The sequence below is a fragment of the Sebastes fasciatus genome, chromosome 6 (assembly GCF_043250625.1).
Source record: "Sebastes fasciatus isolate fSebFas1 chromosome 6, fSebFas1.pri, whole genome shotgun sequence".
NCBI classification, from domain to species: Eukaryota; Metazoa; Chordata; class Actinopteri; order Perciformes; family Sebastidae; genus Sebastes; species Sebastes fasciatus.
Window position 1 is genome coordinate 32,979,783 of NC_133800.1, and position 18,473 is coordinate 32,998,255.

At 36.7% G+C, this 18,473-nt stretch overlaps 1 protein-coding gene across 2 annotated transcripts in view; it reads left to right on the top strand.

The window, feature by feature from the left end:
- The first annotated feature begins 3,724 nt into the window (after nt 1-3,724).
- Nucleotides 3,725-18,473, top strand: part of mapk1 (mitogen-activated protein kinase 1) — a 37,771-nt gene continuing 23,022 nt past the window's right edge. Inside the window, exon 1 of one of the 2 annotated variants that reach the window (XM_074639398.1) lies at nt 3,725-4,195. In XM_074639398.1, coding sequence (XP_074495499.1) covers nt 4,047-4,195 — 149 coding nt within the window. In that variant the 5' untranslated portion in view covers nt 3,725-4,046. The remainder of the gene's footprint in view (nt 4,196-18,473) is intronic. The other variant, XM_074639397.1, reaches the window with a different exon arrangement.

Below are 18,473 nucleotides of genomic sequence, written 5' to 3' on the forward strand. Positions count from 1 at the left end.
GTTGTTTCGCTCATTTCCTTTGGACTGTACAATAATTTTGATGATATTAAAGCAGCAGTGGCTAAAAGTTATTTTCATAAAACGGTCACTGTATCCTGACAGTAGTGCATGAGACAGGTAACCTTAAAAAAATCATGTTCCTCTGCTTCCGCCGTTGCTCCTAACGGCATCTGCAAGATGAACAGCAATTAAAAAAATAATTAAGCCAAGAACCAGGTGTGGACGGGCCTGTGGCACACGAGCCATTCCCTGGACCTGAGCCTGCTCTGACTATGTACAGGTATGTGACCATACTGAAGGAAAACAACCAATCAGAGCAGATCTGGAGCCTGCCGTCTCTGAGCAGCTGTTAATCCTCCACAACTGTCTTTCAGCAATCGTCTTGTTTCTTGTTTTTCACTGAAGTAGGGTTTTTAGGGTTTTGACAACCTCTGTCTTGAGGTTCTGACCTAAAGGCCTCCACACTTCTTGTCCTGTAGTGTGACCTGGCACTGAGGCCATCCTGCCACCCTGTGGTCATGAACAGCATCGCCACTTTTTGCTACAGTAAACTATCTCAGTCTTACAAGTTAAACGATAATGTGCAAAGAGTAAAAAACAAATTTCAACAAACTATACTATGATTTTTTTTATTACATTATGACTTTTTTCGACATACTATACAATGATTTTTTTGACTTACTTAGTTATAGTTTATCCGACAAAGTTTACTATGATTTTTTATGACTTTATTTTGACATACTATAATATAACATGACTTTAAATAAAAACTTTATTGATGTGACTTTTTTATGACTTTTTTTGACATACTATAGTATGACTTTTTAATGACTTTTTTCAACATATTATACTATGACTTTTTTAAAGGTACTATACTATGACATTTATGACATACTATACTATGACATTTTTTGACATATTATATTATGACTTTTTTGAGATACTATTCTTTTACTTTTTTATACTATACTATTTTTGGAGACATTTTTTTTTCAGACATTTGTTGGTATTTTTTTCTTACTTTTTTTTTTTTTTTTTCCTTTTTTCAGATTTTCCTTTATTAACTTTTGTCGGATATCTTCCGGATATTTTTCTGAAATCTTTTTTTTTTTCTTTTTTTTTACTTTTTTTTTTGACATTTGTTGGCATTTTTTCTTACTTTTTTTTTTTTTTTTTTACTTTTTTCAGATTTATTCTTTTTTATTAACTTTTTTTCGGATATTTTCCGGATATTTTTTTTTTTTTTTTTACTTTTTTTTTACATTTCTTTGGCTTTTTTCGGTCATTTTCTGACTTTTTTTCGAACATTTTTCATAGTGGTAAAAATATAGTAGTAGACGACATTATTGCACATGAAATATAAAATGTTGATACTGTACAGGAAATACACATGAATACTTCTTCCACAACTGGATCTACCTTTCTGTTTGTGTTTGTGATGCTGGGTGGAAGCATGCATCTATAAAGAGAAGCAGTACCTGAAGGCAACACTGGTCATTCCCATAAAGAAAAAAGGGAAGAAAAAAAAAAGGAAAAAAAAGGGAAAGAAGCAGATCTTTACTTTTTTATACTATACTTTTTTTGGACATTTGTCAGACTTTTTTTTTCAGACATTTGTCGGACATTTTTTCTGACTTTTTCCGGACATTTTCTTTTTTTACTTTTTTTGACATTTGTCAGACATTTTTCAGATTTTTTTTTTCAGACATTTGTCAGACATTTTTTGTGACTTTTTCCGGAATTTTTTTTTTTTTTACTTTTTTTTTTTTTTTTTTTACATTTTTCAGACATTTGTTGGAAATTTTTTCTGACTTTTTCCAGACATTTTTTTTTTTTACTTTTTTCTGGTATTTTTTTTTTTTAGCTTTTTTCTGACATTTGTCAGACTTTTGTTTTTTCAGGTATTTGTCGGAAATGTTTTCGGACTTTTACCGGACATTTTTTTTTTTTTAACTTTTTTTTTTACATTTTTCAGACATTTGTCGGAATTTTTTTCTGACTTTTTCCGGACATTTTTTTTTTTTTTACATTTTTCAGACATTTGTTGTAAATTTTTTCTGACTTTTACCAGACATTTTTTTTTTTTTACTTTTTTTGACATTTGTCAGGCATTTTTCAGACTTTTTTTGCAAATATTTTGAAAATGTTTCAGCCATTTTTTCCCCAGCCATTTGTCAGAATTATTTTCTGACTTTTTCCGGACATTTTTCCGGACATTCTTTTTTTTTTTACCTTTTTTTCTGACATTTCTTTTTACTTTTTTTTTGACGTTTTTCGGGTATTTTCCGGACATTTTTTTTTTTTTACCTTTTTTCAGACATTTGTCGGACAATTTTTCTGACTTTTCCAGACATTTTTTTTTTTTTACTTTTTTTTAACATTTGTCAGACATTTTTCAGACTCTTTTTTTTTCAGACATTTGTCGGACATTTTTTCTGACTTTTTCCGGACATTTTTTTTTAAAACTTTTTTTCTGACTTTTTAAAGGGGGCATATTCCGGAATTTTGTTTTTTTTTAGCTTTTTTTCTGACATTTGTCGGACATTATTTCTGACTTTTTCCAGACATTTTTTTTTAACTTTTTTTCTGACTTTTATGGCAGGTATTTTCCGGACATTTTTCTTTTTTTTCGCTTTATTCTGACATTTTACAGACTTGTTTTTTCAGACATTTGTCAGAAATTTTTTCGGACTTTTACCGGACATTTTTTTTTTTTTACTTTTTTTTTTTTATATTTTTCAGACATTTGTCGGAATTTTTTTCTGACTTTTTCCGGACTTTTTTTTTTTTTTTACATTTTTCAGACATTTGTCGGAATTTTTTTCTGACTTTTTCCGGACTTTTTTTTTTTTTTTACATTTTTCAGACATTTGTTGTAAATTTTTTCTGACTTTTTCGGGTATTTTCCGGACATTTTTTTTTTTTAGCTTTTTTCTGACATTTTTCAGACTTTTGTTTTTTTTACTTTTTTTTTTACGTTTTTCAGACACTTGTTGGAAATTTTTTCTGACTTTTTCCATACATTTTTTTTTTCTTTTTTCGGGTATTTTCCGGATATTTTTTTTTTTTACTTTTTTTGCAGTTTGTCAGACATTTTTCAGAATTTTTTTTTTCACTCATTTGTCAGACATTTTTTCTGACTTTTTCCGGACATTTTTTTTATTTTACTTTTTCTTTTTTTTTCGGGTATTTTAGTTTTTTACTTTTTTTAAAAAAAATTCCAGACATTTGTTGGAAATTTTTTCTGACTTTTTCCGGATATTTTAGTTTTTTACTTTTTTTTTTTTAATTTTTCAGACATTTGTTGGAAATTTTTTCTGACTTTTTCTGGACATTTTTTTGTATTTCTTGTCAGACATTTTTCAGAATTTTTTTCTTCAAATTCTTTCTTTTTTTTTTTTTTTTTTTTACTTTTTTCAACCTTTTTCGGGTTTCTTCCGTACATTTTTTTTTTAACTTTTTTTCTGACTTTTTTCGTACATTTTTCAGACTATTTTTTTTTTTCAGACATTGGTCGGAAATGTTTTCTGACTTTTATCCGGACCATTTTTTTTTTTTTTACTTTTTTTTACATTTGTCAGATATTTCTCAAGACTTTTTTTGCAAATTTTTCCCTCAACAGGAAGCATGCATTTCTAAAGAGAAGCAATACCTGAAGGCAACACTGGTCATCCCCATAAAAAAAAGGGAAAGAAAAAAAAAACAGCAACCAGCGGATCACATGACCGCCTCCGTTATTTCCTGCAGCACCAACCAGCCTCTCCTCTCCTCTCCTCTCCTCTCAGCTCCTCCAGCAGCAGCCTGCGACAGACAGACAGACAGACAGCTCAGCAGCGGTGAGGTCGCTCTGCTCTGAACCAACAACAGCTCCACTAACGGAGAGAAGAAGAAGAGAAACACTCCGCAAGGCCTCCGCTACACCGAGACAACAGCTGCAGCCACAGCGACCAACTACAGAACAACACAGATATCTGTTTTATACTCTTTAGTTGCTGTTTTTTATTTTATGATAGTCTTGTAAAGAAAGAACCAGCCAGAGCTCAATAATGGCGACAGCAGCTGCGGTGTGTTCCCCTGCTGGCTGCGGCCCCAGCCCCGGGTCCGGTACGGAGCTGGTCCGCGGACAGGCCTTCGACGTCGGGCCTCGGTACAGCAACCTCTCCTACATCGGGGAGGGAGCCTACGGGATGGTCTGGTGAGTTTACACCGACATACCGAGCTGTTTCTGGACATGATTCACTGAGTTTACACCGACTTAACGTTAACTAACCTGCTATCTGTACTGTTAGAAACTTAACGAGCTGATTCTGTCATGTTTTAGCAGCAAGCAACAGTGTGAGAGCGAAGAGAAAACATTAAATCACGGCTGAATTAGATGACTTTAGTGGGTTTGTAATAATGACCAATGTAGTTAACATGGAAGTCTATTTTTTATTTAGGTACAACTACAACTACTACTAATAATGTCATGTTGTTACATATTTTGCATCGCTTTTATTGCATCCTCTGCTCTTAAACGCAGCATGCAGCTCATTAAATGAACAAATCTCTGGTGTTTTGTCAATAATATCACCACAACAGGGTGTGTACAGTCCTCCACGTTGAATTCACAGTGATTTTAATTCACTTTGTGGTGGTTTCTATCTCCCAAACTAGCCCTTTTAATACTTCACCATTGAAAATACAGGTTTTCAGTTGAAATCAATACAGAATTTATTCTAATTTAATGCTATATCTTATTTTTGCTTCACTATATTGTTTTTTTAATTCACTTTGTGGTGGTGTCATCTCCCAAACTATCCCTTTTTAATACTTCACCATTGAATATACAGGTTTGCAGTTGTAGTCAATGTAGAATTTATTTATTTTTCTTTCACTATATCATCATAAAATGTCCACATGTTCTCAGTCATGGTATTTGCACACTGTGTTTAACTTAAACAGTGATTTTAATTGACTTTTTGGTGGTTTCTCTCTCCCAGACTAGCCCTTTTAATACTTCATCATTGAATATATAGGTTTTCAGTTGAAATCAATACAGAATTTATACTAATTTGATACTATATCTTATTTTTACTTCACCTTTTCAGCATTAAATGTTCAGGTAGCTGTACATTATGTGTAAAATTACTGATTTTAATTCAATTTGTGGTGGTTTCTATCTCCCAAACTAGACCCTTTAATACATCACCATTAAATATATAAGTTTTCAGTTGTAATCAATGCTATCTGATACTACTATATCTTATTTTTACTTCACTATTTCATCATAAAATGTTCTCACCAATGGTACCAGTACATTATGTGTACATTTACAGTGATCTGAATTGACTTTTTGGTGGTTTCTCTCTCCCAAACTAGCCCTTTTTAATACTTCAGCATTAAATATATAGGTTTTCAGTTGAAATCGATGCAGAATTTCTACCAATATGATACTACTACATCTTTATTTTTGCTTCACTATCATCATAAAATGTTCTCACACATGGTAGCTGTACATTATGTGTACATTTACAGTGATTTTAATTGACTTTGTGGTGGTTTCTCTGACCCAAACTAGCCCCCTTTTAATACTTCACCATTGAATATACAGGTTTTTAGTTGAAATCAATACAGAATTTATTCTAATTTAATTTTATATTTTATTTTTACTTCACTATTTCATCATAAAATGTTCGCACCCATGGTAGCTGCACCTTATGTGTAAATTTACAGTGATTTTAATTCAATTTGTGGTGGTTTCTCTCTCCCAGACTAGCCCTTTTAATACTTCATTGAATACATAGAAGTTTTCAGTTGTAGTCAGTGCAGAATTTATTTATATTTCCTTCACTATATCATCATAAAATGTCCGTGTGTTCTCACTCATGGTAGCTGTACAGTGTTTGTTCCTTGTACGTTTGTTTCAGTAGCTGATGCTGATGGCTGGTTTCTTATTGTGAAGGAATTTATAGGCGAGACCCACAGTGGAAGCAGTATTTCCTACCTGAACGATATGCTTACAGAGATGTAGTGCAGGATAAACACATCAAAACTAAATTCATGCACAGTTTTATATGTAGTATATAGATTTTACCCCATTCTACTGCATGATTGTTATCGTAACTTTGTGCATTTGTAGTATTCATTCTGATAATTAACACCAGATTGTATGAAGTCAGATCCTTCTCTCCTCTTTCAGAAACACTAAATCTTGTTCTTCAGATTGTGGTACTGTAGTTGACCTTAAAGGAGCACACTGTACTTTATTACATAATATATTATCCTTGTGTCAAACAACAGCAGTTCTTTTTTTCTCTCCTCTGTGGTGAGAGGGTTTTCTGAGAACACTGACTTGACACATAGCACTGCCTACAGTGTAGAGGCACAGCAGGTTGTTGAGCATCTTTCTTTCTGCAAAAAACCCACCAAAAGCACACATGCACGCTTGTTACTGGTATGATTCCCCCTATCAACAGATCGCTGGTTAGATCAAGGCAAGCAGAAATGATGCAATACAGTTCACTAGGCCCGGGCAAGATGACAACATATGTCACCAAAACCATTTTAAATGTCGCCCAGCCCTACAGTTCACTATTAAAGCCCCAGTGTTGGAAGGATGTTTAGTTGTAAAGAATGTGAGTTTGCCATAACATTAAAAGAGACAATAACACTTTAGAATAAGCATTGAAGTCTGTAGAGTGATTGTGAGCGAGGACATAACTGATCCGACGGCCTGCTGGCGAGCCCGGCTGCTGTTCGATCTTTAGGAGGATGTAGCAGCCTCAGTTTTAAAGCTGTGTCATGTCATGCTAGCTTGTCGCGAAGGAGGCTAAGTAACGCTCCAAAGTTACGCTTAATATTGGCGAGGAAAAACTTTTTTTTCAAAGGGGTCCCTTGACCTCTGACCTCAAGATATGTGAATGAAAATGCATTCTATGTGTACCCATTAGGGATGCTCATTTTGCAAAATTTCTTAACTGATAATTGACCCTCGTTAACCAATTATTAACCGTTAACCGACAAGATTTATGCCTCGCATGCAGCGGTGTACCAGCTGCAGGAGCACAACAGACATTCGTTGACGGGAGTCTCCAGTTCACCGTCCGGGAGCGTTAACTTAGCAGCTACGATGCTGCGTGTAGTGTCGTGGACATGCAGCCACTTTTCCAGTAAAGGTCTCCACCGCACATTTAGTTTAGTTTAGCAGCTGTGTGTCTGCCCGGCGTAACTTTAGCGAGTGACCAACAAACAGTGTGTGTATTTGTGCTACGTTAGCAGCTCTAGCATTGCCGAAAGGCTTCACGCTCGCCGCCGCACACGTGGTCTGCGTAACTTTAGCGAGTTTCCAACAGACCGTGTGTGTGTGGTGGCGATGAATGTGAGGTTGTTGGTAGCGTTATAGCTGCCAACGTAGGTGTACAGTTTATTTGTCGGTGAATAAATGCTACGAAACAACAACTCCTACGCTCAAGTGAGCTGGAGCTGTTCTTTTAATACATCCATGGAGAGACCGGAGCCAACTTCCTGTATGCTGCAACTCCAGCTCCGTCTTTTAAGGTGGGCTGTTAAGGTGGACCAGCTTTTTCTCCATAAAGAGACGAGCCGCTCAGCTTTTGAACGAATTATTAACATTTCTTTTAACCGTTTTAAGCGATAGCGTTAATCGGTTAAAATGCTTAATGTCGGTTAAAGGTTAATTATTGATATCCCTAATCGCAATATATTGAATCATTACCCCTGTATTATGATACGCATCATATCGCTAAATTCTTGCCAATACACAGCCCTACTAGTCATAGAGGAAGTTTGGTCACAGTTACTTGAATCTAAACCATTCTTGGGGGAAAAAAATACAGACTGACATCCCGTAAAGCTTGATCTTGGGGGACAAATCCAGAATAAACTGTTAAAGTTTGTAGTAGACATCCTAATATGAGCCAAATGAGGTCAAGATATTTTCAGTGTCTGCAATGCCCTACCCAAAACTCAGCTCACACAAAGACAGCAGACCTGCTTTTGTCATAAGTAAAACTTGGCACGTCGTCCTCTTAGCCAACAATTAATTTTACAAGTGGTGACTTGTGGGGTTTTCATAGCTGTGGTGTGTCTGCACTTAGCCTCTAAGAGATCATCAGTCAGTCAAACTGTGACGTTTTATTCCTTTAACTTTCTCATAGTTTAGTTTCAGTTTCTGTCAGCGGAGCTCTTTTCATTATCTGTTCGCCCATGCTGGCCTTTCTTCTTCTCGTTATTACAAGTAATTCCAGTATTGTGAAATGCATAAGATCAGATATCTTTTTGATGTTGATCTTCTCATCTGTCTGTTGACCAAATGATGGTTAGGTGATGCTGTTTGGAGGAAAACACATGATCACTGATGATTTGATGGGTGAAATTGGAATTTACCACTCAGTTTTAATGCATTTGTTTGATTCATTTGGGCAAGTTTCACCTTTCAGGTCATCAAAAAGCTTCAGCTAATAAATGTGCATTAAATTACAAGTCTTGCTTATCTTCCAAAAGTATAGAGGAGACAGTCGTATTCAGATATCTCATATTATTATCATAAATCAGAGCAACAAGCACAGACAGGAACATCATGCTTTACTAAGATTACAAGAACAGGAACTGTATTTGTTTTAACTCCCAATGATGCCAAAATCTCTAATATGGCAAACTGACAAGTTACAAGAACATTGCGTCCATTAAATGTGACCTTTTTGTTTCTTTTACAAGCCTTTCTCGCTTGTAAGTGTGAGACTAAATATGCAACAACATACACTTGGGTTTGACTATGTAATTCGAGACAGCATTGTGACTGGTTTTCTGAGTTTCTCCAGGAGAAATTCAGATTCTTTTAGGGGCTTTTTTGAGAGCATTGTCCCCATCTTCGCAATGATTTCAATTCCTCTTGTAGCCCTGAATTTACTGTATCAACACCTTTTTATACCCACAGCAAGAGCTGTATGAACAGTCCAGTATTCTTCACTCATGTTCATGTAAAAGCCCAGTTCTTTACTTTGGTGTTGATTCTATATTTTTGGCGTTGGAGTGGGTGATGTGTCAGCCTCGGCCTCAGTGCACTTGCTGTCTTGCTGCGCTCTTCTTTGATACCTGTAGTTTTGAGTCAGTTGGTCATGTTGCTTTGATGTGCAGCAGCCAGAGAAATTGGTGCAGCGTGTACTTTCGTAGACATCCCTTAGTTTGCATCTGAACTATTTTTGAATCAGGAAGTTGTGCTTTATCTGGCTCTTTGTGGTGGCAGTGCACCACTATATACTGGTGTTAGCATCTTGTAAACGGCTCCCCCCCTGGCCTGCATTCAACAAGTATTAGAAAGAAAAGTCAGAAAAGATGGAATGTACCTTAAAGCGAGATTTGTTAAGCATTTAATATTCTTATCAACATGGACAAAAAAATGCTTGCTTTATGCAAATGGCTGTATATATTTTTAGGGCTGGCAAAGTCGTTTTAACGCCACTAATTTCTTTAATGCAACTTGTGATTTTTAGGTTGTAGCTGGCTCAGTTTTAAAGCTAGAGTGGCATAATATGAAACTAAAAAATCTAAGGAATCCATTGGTACCAACCATGTCATACTAGCTTGTCACGAAGAAGGTTAAATAATGCTCCAAACTTGCGCTACATTTTGGCGAGAAAAATCTGCCATGGCCATTTTCAAAGGGGTCCCTTGACCTCTGACCTCCAGATGTGTGAACGAAAATGGGGTCTATGGGTACCCACGAGTCTCCCCTTTACAGACATGCCCACTTTATGATAATCACATGCAGTTTGGGGCAAGTCATAGTCAAGTCAGCACACTGACACACTGACAGCTGTTGTTGACTGTTGGGCTGCAGTTTGCCATGTTATGATTTGAGCATATCTTGGATGCTAAATGCAGTACCTGTGAGGGAAACAAGCATATTTGTCCACTCCTATGTTGATAAGAGTATTAAATACTATACAGATCTCCCTTTAAAGTACATTTTGAACAGGTAAAAAAATGTGCGATTAATTTGCAATTAAGAAACCCTCACAGGTACTGCATTTAGCATAAAAAATATGGTCAAATCATAACATGGCAAACTCAAGTCCAACAGGGAACAACAGCTGCAGGGACCCCTTTGAAAATGGCCATCCCAGTTTTTCCTTGCCAAAATTTAGCATAAGTTTGGAGCGTTATGTAGCCTCCTCCAGTTTAGGTTATCTAGCCTCATATGATGCCAGAATCGTCACTCTAGCTATAGAACAGAGCCCGCTACAACATAAAATTCACAAGTTCTGTTAATGCGTTAAAGAAATTAGTGGCTTTAAAACAAATTTGCGTTATCGTGTTAACTTTGACATCCCTAATTTTATTATATACATTGTATACCTAAGCACATTTCACACATGGAGGTTTTGAAGAAGATTTGAAAAGATTGCAAATGCATACATACAGCTTAAACATGATATAAAAATGTAAATGTATAGTTCACAAGAGCTTTGGTAATTATGCTTCTGCAGGGATGTGTTTATAAAACATCTCTACAGATCTATACAGAGAGGTTATTGTATAACTACATTTGTATTACTGTAGGTTTCAGATGAGGTGCAGACAGGCACACCTCCCACATATCAACAATGTGTCCTGCAGCCCTGTCGATCACAAACAGGCTGATTGGTTGATCCATCTTCCTGTTAGGAGACAAAGCCATACAGAGTATTTTAGCTAAATACATTCCAACAATAAAACTAAAGCTAGATAAAGTGTATGCATTATGCTTATATGTAAAAGACACTTTATATTAAAGTTTTACACCTAGACATGTGAAAAAGTAGCCTTGCAAAATAATACAAAAAAACCTCCACAACTTTCTAAAGCTGAGATGCTGTTTACGGTTGCCATGCCAACAGCTTTGTTCGCTGTCTCCATGTCCTGCTGTTTGCTGCTTTTATTGTTTTCAATGTGTGATCCTAAAAAAAAAAAACAAGCAAGGACAGCGAGTATAACGTTGTGTCGAAGATGCAAACTTGGTGGCTGAGGATTTATAGCTGCTCATGGGTTTTATTACTGGAAAGATGTGGCTCTTATGGAAATGTCTGACCCGTACAGTAGAGACCTGGGATGGACAACCCTTCATCGGTGTCTCATGTCTGATACAGGAGCTACATGATGATGGTAATACATGTAATGGCTCTGATATGTTTTAAAACTGTTTTCTCTTCTTTCTAAATGTGATCTAACAGCAATCACTTTTTAAAGGACCAGTTTGTAACAATTAGGGGATCCATTGGCAGAAATGGAATATGATATTAATAAGTATGTTTTCTTTAGTGTATAATCACCTGATAATAAGAAGCATGTTTTCGTTAGCTTAGAATGAGCCGTTTAGATCTACATAGGGAGTCGTCTTCATCGAGTCAGCCATGTTTCTACAGTAGCCCAGAATGGACAAACAAAACTCTGTTAACTTTTCCTGCTTGGGCCGGAGTCAATGACGTTACTCGCTCCTATTGCCGCCGCTCACTCTCTCTTGCTTCACCACTCACTTCCCACGTACACACACACACACTCTACACACTGGCTCTGCTCCAAAGGGCTTGAAAGAGGGTCATTTGCGTTTTTGCATCGGCCACCGTAGCTCTCCAACATGCTTGGCACACGGAAGAGGCTTCAGTTGGTTGTTGGTCTCCTCACATCATCGCTAGATGATGCCAGATCCTACACACTGGACCGTTAAGTGTTTCTGAGAAGCAGAAGCGTCTGTACTCCAAGCAAAATAGGTATTGACTAGTGTACTAGAAAGTATAATTTGAGCATTTTAAACAAGATAAAACAAATATTTTGTTAGTGTTCTTAGCTGTAGGTACCCTATTAGAATTTAATCAGAGTTGTAGTTTTAACATGTTGTACTGATTTCTTTTAAATTTTAGGGCTGTGTATTGGCAAGAATCTGGCGATACGATACATATCATAATACAGGGGTAACAATTCAATATATTGCGATACTGTAAGCAAGGTGTTATATTGCGATATTGTTTTTTTTATTATTTAATTTTAGGAAAACTGTCATAGTATAAAGAACACACCAGAAATAAACCATTTTAGAATAGGCAAAAATAAAACATTTATACCTCATGGAAAAACTGCATGTGATTAGTGGAAATTTTTCTTCACATATCTTGAGGTCAGTGGTCAAGGGACCCCGGTGTAAATTGCCAAAATTTAGCTTAACTTTGGAGCATTATTTAGCCTCCTTCCCAACAAGCTAATGTGACATGGTGACCAAGGGATTCCTCACGCCGGGGCCACACAGCGCGCATCATGCTCGCATGACGGCAGCGTCACGTCGTGGCCGCGTCATGCCCACCTAGGGTGTTCACACTAGACGCGAGTTACCCACGTCTCGGGAGCGTCCCGGAGCTACCTGTCAGCTGTGTTTTTGCTGTTGCTGACAGCCCTTTCTTTCTACATAGAGTTTGCCTTTTAATGGCCATTTAACTTCATAATAAATGTGATTTATATTTATTTAAGACAAAAAAGGGTAAGAACTGTGTGGTAATTTGTAAATATTATTAAAAACAAGCAAATAAATTCATACATAAATATTAATATATAGCCCATATAAATCCCTCTTTTCTGTCAGTGAAGAGGGATTTATATATATATAAATCCCTCTTCACTGACAGTGAGGAGGGATATATATATATATATATATATATATATATATATATATATATATAAATATAAATAAATCCCTCTTCATTGACAGTGAAGAGGGATTTCTGTGGGCTATATATTAATACAAAAAAATAAATAAATACATTAGTAGTAAGAGAGAGCCTACAGCAATCCCTCTTCACTTTGACTGGCACAGTTTTAAACAACATTTCCAGGGGGTTTCGGGTTCCTGTTCTACAGCATTCCAGGTTGCGGCTTTTATCGAAAACGACTTAATTTACATCTGGGGCGGGACAGCAATTTACATTATAAATGCTGATGTTCCGGCAACTTGGAGCTTTTCACCACCTTGTTGCTGAACTGCGCCTTGATGGAGAAAAACACCTGAAGTATTTCAGAATGATAAATATAAGTAAAGTGTTTCTTTTTTATTATTATAAAACAAAGCAAAATAAACAGTTTCGTTATTTGTTAACCTTTAGAAAACGAAAATTATTATTAAATATCTTTAAAAAAATTAAATAACACCTCTAAAAGAAAGAACAATAAAGTTACGTGGTGTTTGTTGAGAGAGAGAGAGAGAGAGAGAGCGCGCGAGAGAGAGAGCGCGCGAGAGAGAGAGAGCGCATCCGAAAAATACTGCCCATCACCTGATGTTCTTATAACCTATTAACCCAGTCTATTATATGTATAGCATATGTAGGGTTTCTGCTATGACTACTACAGTGTTTACATAATTAAAAGCCTGTACTATATTAACTTGATGGAAACCTGCAAGCCGACAACTGCTTTATTTAGAGTATTTCAGAATAAAAGCATTGTGTAAATGAATGAATGATTCTGTGCACTAAAAACGCTAGAGGACTTTTATTTTGAAATCTAGATAGGAAGTGTAGAATATTGATGGTCAGTGACATATTCTACAGATGTCTAGACATGGAAACTGTAGTAATCTTGCTCATATACTGTCAATAGATCACCTTCACTGTCTGTTGCTGCTGGGAGACGCAGCCGAGAGGTAAGCGGCAAGCGTGAAAAATAGGCGAGCCTTCTATTCTATAAAATAGACGCACGTCTGACGTGCGTCTGACGTGCGTCTCATGCGGGCAGTGTGTCCACTCTAACCTGTTAACATGGACGCCGAAATAAAAAACAACACGCGACGTTGCCGTCACGCGAGCATGATGCGCGCTGTGTGGCCCGGGCTTTAGGTTTTCTAGTTTCATATGATGCCAGTATCTTCTTTAAAACTGAGCCTGCAACAACTTCAGAAAGAGGTTAATTAAACATTGATACAGTGTTTTGGAGAATTAATACAGTATTGCACAACATAATATCGCGACACTCGTGTATCAATATTTTCTTACACCCTTAGAAAATCTTAATAAAACAAGATGGGATAGAGGATTAAAATCAGTCTGTGAGTCTTCAGTTAATACAAGTTGTACAAACAAGGTCTGGTAATCAGGATGTTATTCTACAAAGCTTTGAGTTTGTGTCAGGATATGCTGTATTACGAAATCTGGTTGTGTTTGACTGTAAGGTAAGAGGGCGGTCGACTGTGAGGCATGTCTGTGTCATTTTCAGAGTAGGCCTATTTTTGTTTTCAATAGCCTCTTGTTGACTGCGAGGCTGTTGCATGTCAGGGCTTTCCAGCGGCTGAGGGCTGCACGTAGCCTCTTAACACAAGCTTCAGTTAGTGTACGCCGTCGGGCTTACACAATCGCAAGATACTGTATCACCCTCTGTGATGATATTCAGAGCTCTGCCTCTTTAACACGCCCACATGAGCAGTTAGATCATGGGGGAATGGATGCTGCTCGAGTGGTTCCTGTTGATAAAAAGTTTGATATCTACAGTAAGTGGTGGCAGTTGGTCATGTATGTGGCAAATTGGAAGAAACAAAACAATGGGATGTCATAGCATCTGTTGGTATTGGGAGAGAGAAAGCTGGATAAGTGCATCCCTACAATCAATTCTGATATCTCACCCTATCTTATCGATCTTGCTCTCTTTTTCCCTAAATTTAAAATGTGCATACCGCGTTGCGTGGAGTGAATGTGACCGATAAAGGACTTTTACAATTAAATTGATAAAGAAACTTAATAGCCGATACCTGATCTGCCTTTTACGGTCTGTAACGTTGCAGATATGATCCAACGCATGGGATCAGTGCATCCCAGTGGGCAACTCTGGGGTCTAAGAAGTGAAGCAAATGTGGAAGTGCCTCAAACTTGCATTCTTTCAAACAACCAGCAGGGGGCGACTCCTCTGGTTGCAAAAAGAAGTCTGATTGTATAGAAGTCTATGACAAAATGAGCCTACTTCTCACTTGATTTATTACCTCAGTAAACATTGTTAATATGAATTTATGGTCTCAATGCTAGTTTCAAGTCTTCTTCAATACAGCATGATGTTCATTTAGTAAATTATGGTCCCATTTAGAGTTAAATAGACCATAAAGCAGGGGATGCTTTAGGGCGGGGCTACCTTGTGATTGACAGGTCGTTACAACGGCGCGGTCCGGTCTGGAAGTTATCCGTGTTTTCGTCTTAGAACTTTAACTCTTTCACAGTGTGTTTTCACTTCATGGAAGTTCATTGTAACATTTTGGTCACCTAAAAATGTCTTATTCAGCGTTTGGTTGTACTTAGCTCCACCCTCTCGTGTCACTTCTGGTTGCAAAAATCCAAGATGGTTACGGCTAAAAAGCCGAACTCGAGTCCACAAACCATATCGGCAAATATCGTATCATTGTCCAAAGAGTTGATATAATATCGTATCGTGATGAAACTTGTGATTTACGCCCCTGATATGCAATAAGTTTACATGTAGTCTGGTAATAAGTGCATTTAGAGTCCAGACAAAGCTCACCAGGACATTTTATTTGGATTTGATTGTTTTAAGATACAACTAGTCATCGAGTAATACAGTGTGCCATTTATCAAAATAAATATTGGTATTGTCCGCCACATTTCATATATAGTTAACACATTTCAATCATATTTATATTAAATATCTTTTCTAGTCTTGATCTCAACTCCTTGACCCGCCTGATTCTCACCCGTTGCTGATGCTCTGCTTCATTCTGCCATGAGCCCGTCCTCCTTGAAATGCCACCGTGGCGCCCGTCTCCATGGCAACCCCTCTGCCTCTGACATCAGTACCAGCACTCCACAGCCAATCGGAGAGGGCGGGAGAGAATGAGAGCCTTGACACTCTGAGATCCTGTTGTGCAATTCAGAAGGAGATGTAATTTGTTGTAATTTGGGTGATTATGCCTGCCAAGACGAGCACGATGACTTCTGGTTCAACAAACGCGTGAAACGTTCAAGCACACTGCGGCTTGTTGCATTGAACTTGATGTCGATGTTCATCATCAGGGCCTGGCAGATGCATTTTATTACTGCACTGCTGTTGCATCCACATACTTCTAAGGAAATCGACTGATTCAAATGAGCACGAACTTGCTTTGTTTGAGTAACAGTATGAAAGGTGACTGTGTTGTGGCTTGTGAGGGGAAAAAGAACCAATGACGTGACTCTATGCAAAGTTACATTTGCAGAAGTGGTCAGACAGCATTGATGTGATCTCTTAGTTTCTATTTTATGAAGTTCCATGGAAATCGGCACACACAACATCTAATTTTGACTCATCTTTTAAGGGAAGTCGTGCTACTGTAGGCACAAAGCAACATGTTGAATTTACTTTCTCAACAGTTGTGCAATGTTGAAGCTCAGACGAGACAAGCCACATATTTGCATGTAACGCAAGTCGTTTTGCATTTTCATGATTCTTACCGCACATTTAGCTAATATTCCAAATTACCAGCATAAGTTACAAATCACCAGTGTGGTTTATTAAACAGGTTGTTAATGGAGAATCGGCAAAGAGATGTGGTTGATTCTCCTGCATGGTTGTAGAGGAAGTATATATAGATGAGTAGCTGTAGCAATGTTCTTTGGATCGTTGAGGGTATTAAGGCTGCAAACTAAAACGTTTTTTTGTTATTGATTGATCTGTCGATTCATTATTTCCTTATTAATGGATTAGTCTCTTAAGTGTCAAAATTGTGAAAAACAAAAATACTTAATTTAAACTAATATTAAAAAAACAACAGAAAAGCAGCTAGAATCAGACAATATTTGCAATTTTTAAACAACTCATGTAGTGTTGCAACAAATGATTAATCAATTTACTTTTCAGATTCATTTCTGTATTAATTGACTGGTCTATAAAATGCCTATTTAAAATGTTCTAAAACCCAAGATGATGTCTTCAAATGTCTTGTCTTGTCTAAAACCAGAAGATATTCAGGTTACTATCACATTAGACGAGAGCTGCAACGATTAATCGATTTATCGATTGGTTGTCAACTATTAAATTGCCAATTATATTGATAATGGATTAATCGGTTTGAGTAATTTTTAAGAAAAAAAAGTCAAAATTCTGATTCCACCTTCTTAAATGTGGATATTTTCTGGTTTCTTTACTCCTCCATGACAGTAAACTGAATACCTTTTGAGTTGACTAAACAAGACATTTGAGGACGTCATCTCTGCTTTGGGAAACACTGCTAAACACAACGTTTTTCACCATTTTTAGACCAAACAACAAATCTATTAATCAAGGAAATAATCAACAATGAAAATAATGGTTAATAGCAGCCATACACACGACAAAGGAAAGTAGCAAATTCTCACAATTGAGGAGCTGGAACCAGTCAATGTTTGGCATTTTTGCTTAAAGAAATGACTTAAATGATTATCAGAATAACTGTTGATTCATTTTCTGTTGACCAACTAATTTTTTCAGCTGTACAGTATACACTATGACTAAAACTTGAAGTTTTGGTTGTGATGTTGGAAGAAGGAGGCTGAATGTAGGTGGAGGCGACAAATTCTTTCTGTAGTCAAATTAATTCTTTGCACAATACTACTGAAATGCTGTCCTATTAGCTCTTGTATTAATTGGTTTTCCTCATTCAGGGATACAAAAGGGTGCTTCATTAAATTGGCTGAATTTTTGTATGTATGCAAAATAACAGCATCTGAATGTGGTTGAATGTAGAGACTCGACTGGTGGTTGAATCTACTGACCTGGCAGATAACGAGCTCAAACAGAGATACAAAGGTCCGAGTGTTTGGTCGGCAACAGCTGGAAGTTTATACAGCTCTTTCTGTAGGAGAGCGGCTGTACTTCAGATTAGACAGTACAGTATTTACAGTGTTTGTCTGTAATGTAATTCAGCTGGGTGTGTAGCCAAGTTTACTTTGGAGTTTTGAGGTAAATGAACTACATATATTTAATCTGATGACACGCTAGTTGCTGTGATAAGGGATGCAAACCTACAGTTAAGGTGAACACATTCATTTATTTGATGATGGAAGTCATCTGTATTTAGTCTGATGTTTTTAATGCAGTCTCTGTTAAGTCTGTTGTGTAATCTAGATGCTATTTGTAGAAATTAGAATAGTGAAATGGCTCCAGCTTCAATCATACTGACTGAAAACAATACAGCACATAATAACTGCTCATTTGGTAAACAGGGTTGATAAAGCAGTCAGTGTAGGAATGAGGAAAAAGGCAATTTACAACAACGAAATTAGTTTTGATTCACATTTTGCTGCGACGCGTTTGTAGTTACATAACTACGTGTCTGTAAGTGCCTTAAATATGGTTAATATCCATCTATTGCAAAAAGTAAAAGTAGTTTTGCTAGTAACTAGCAACACTACCATTTAGTATTATTCTTGTAGTAAATGTATTAGTATTAGTAACATAAATATTATATCAGGGTTTACTTCAGAAAATTGTTTAGCCAA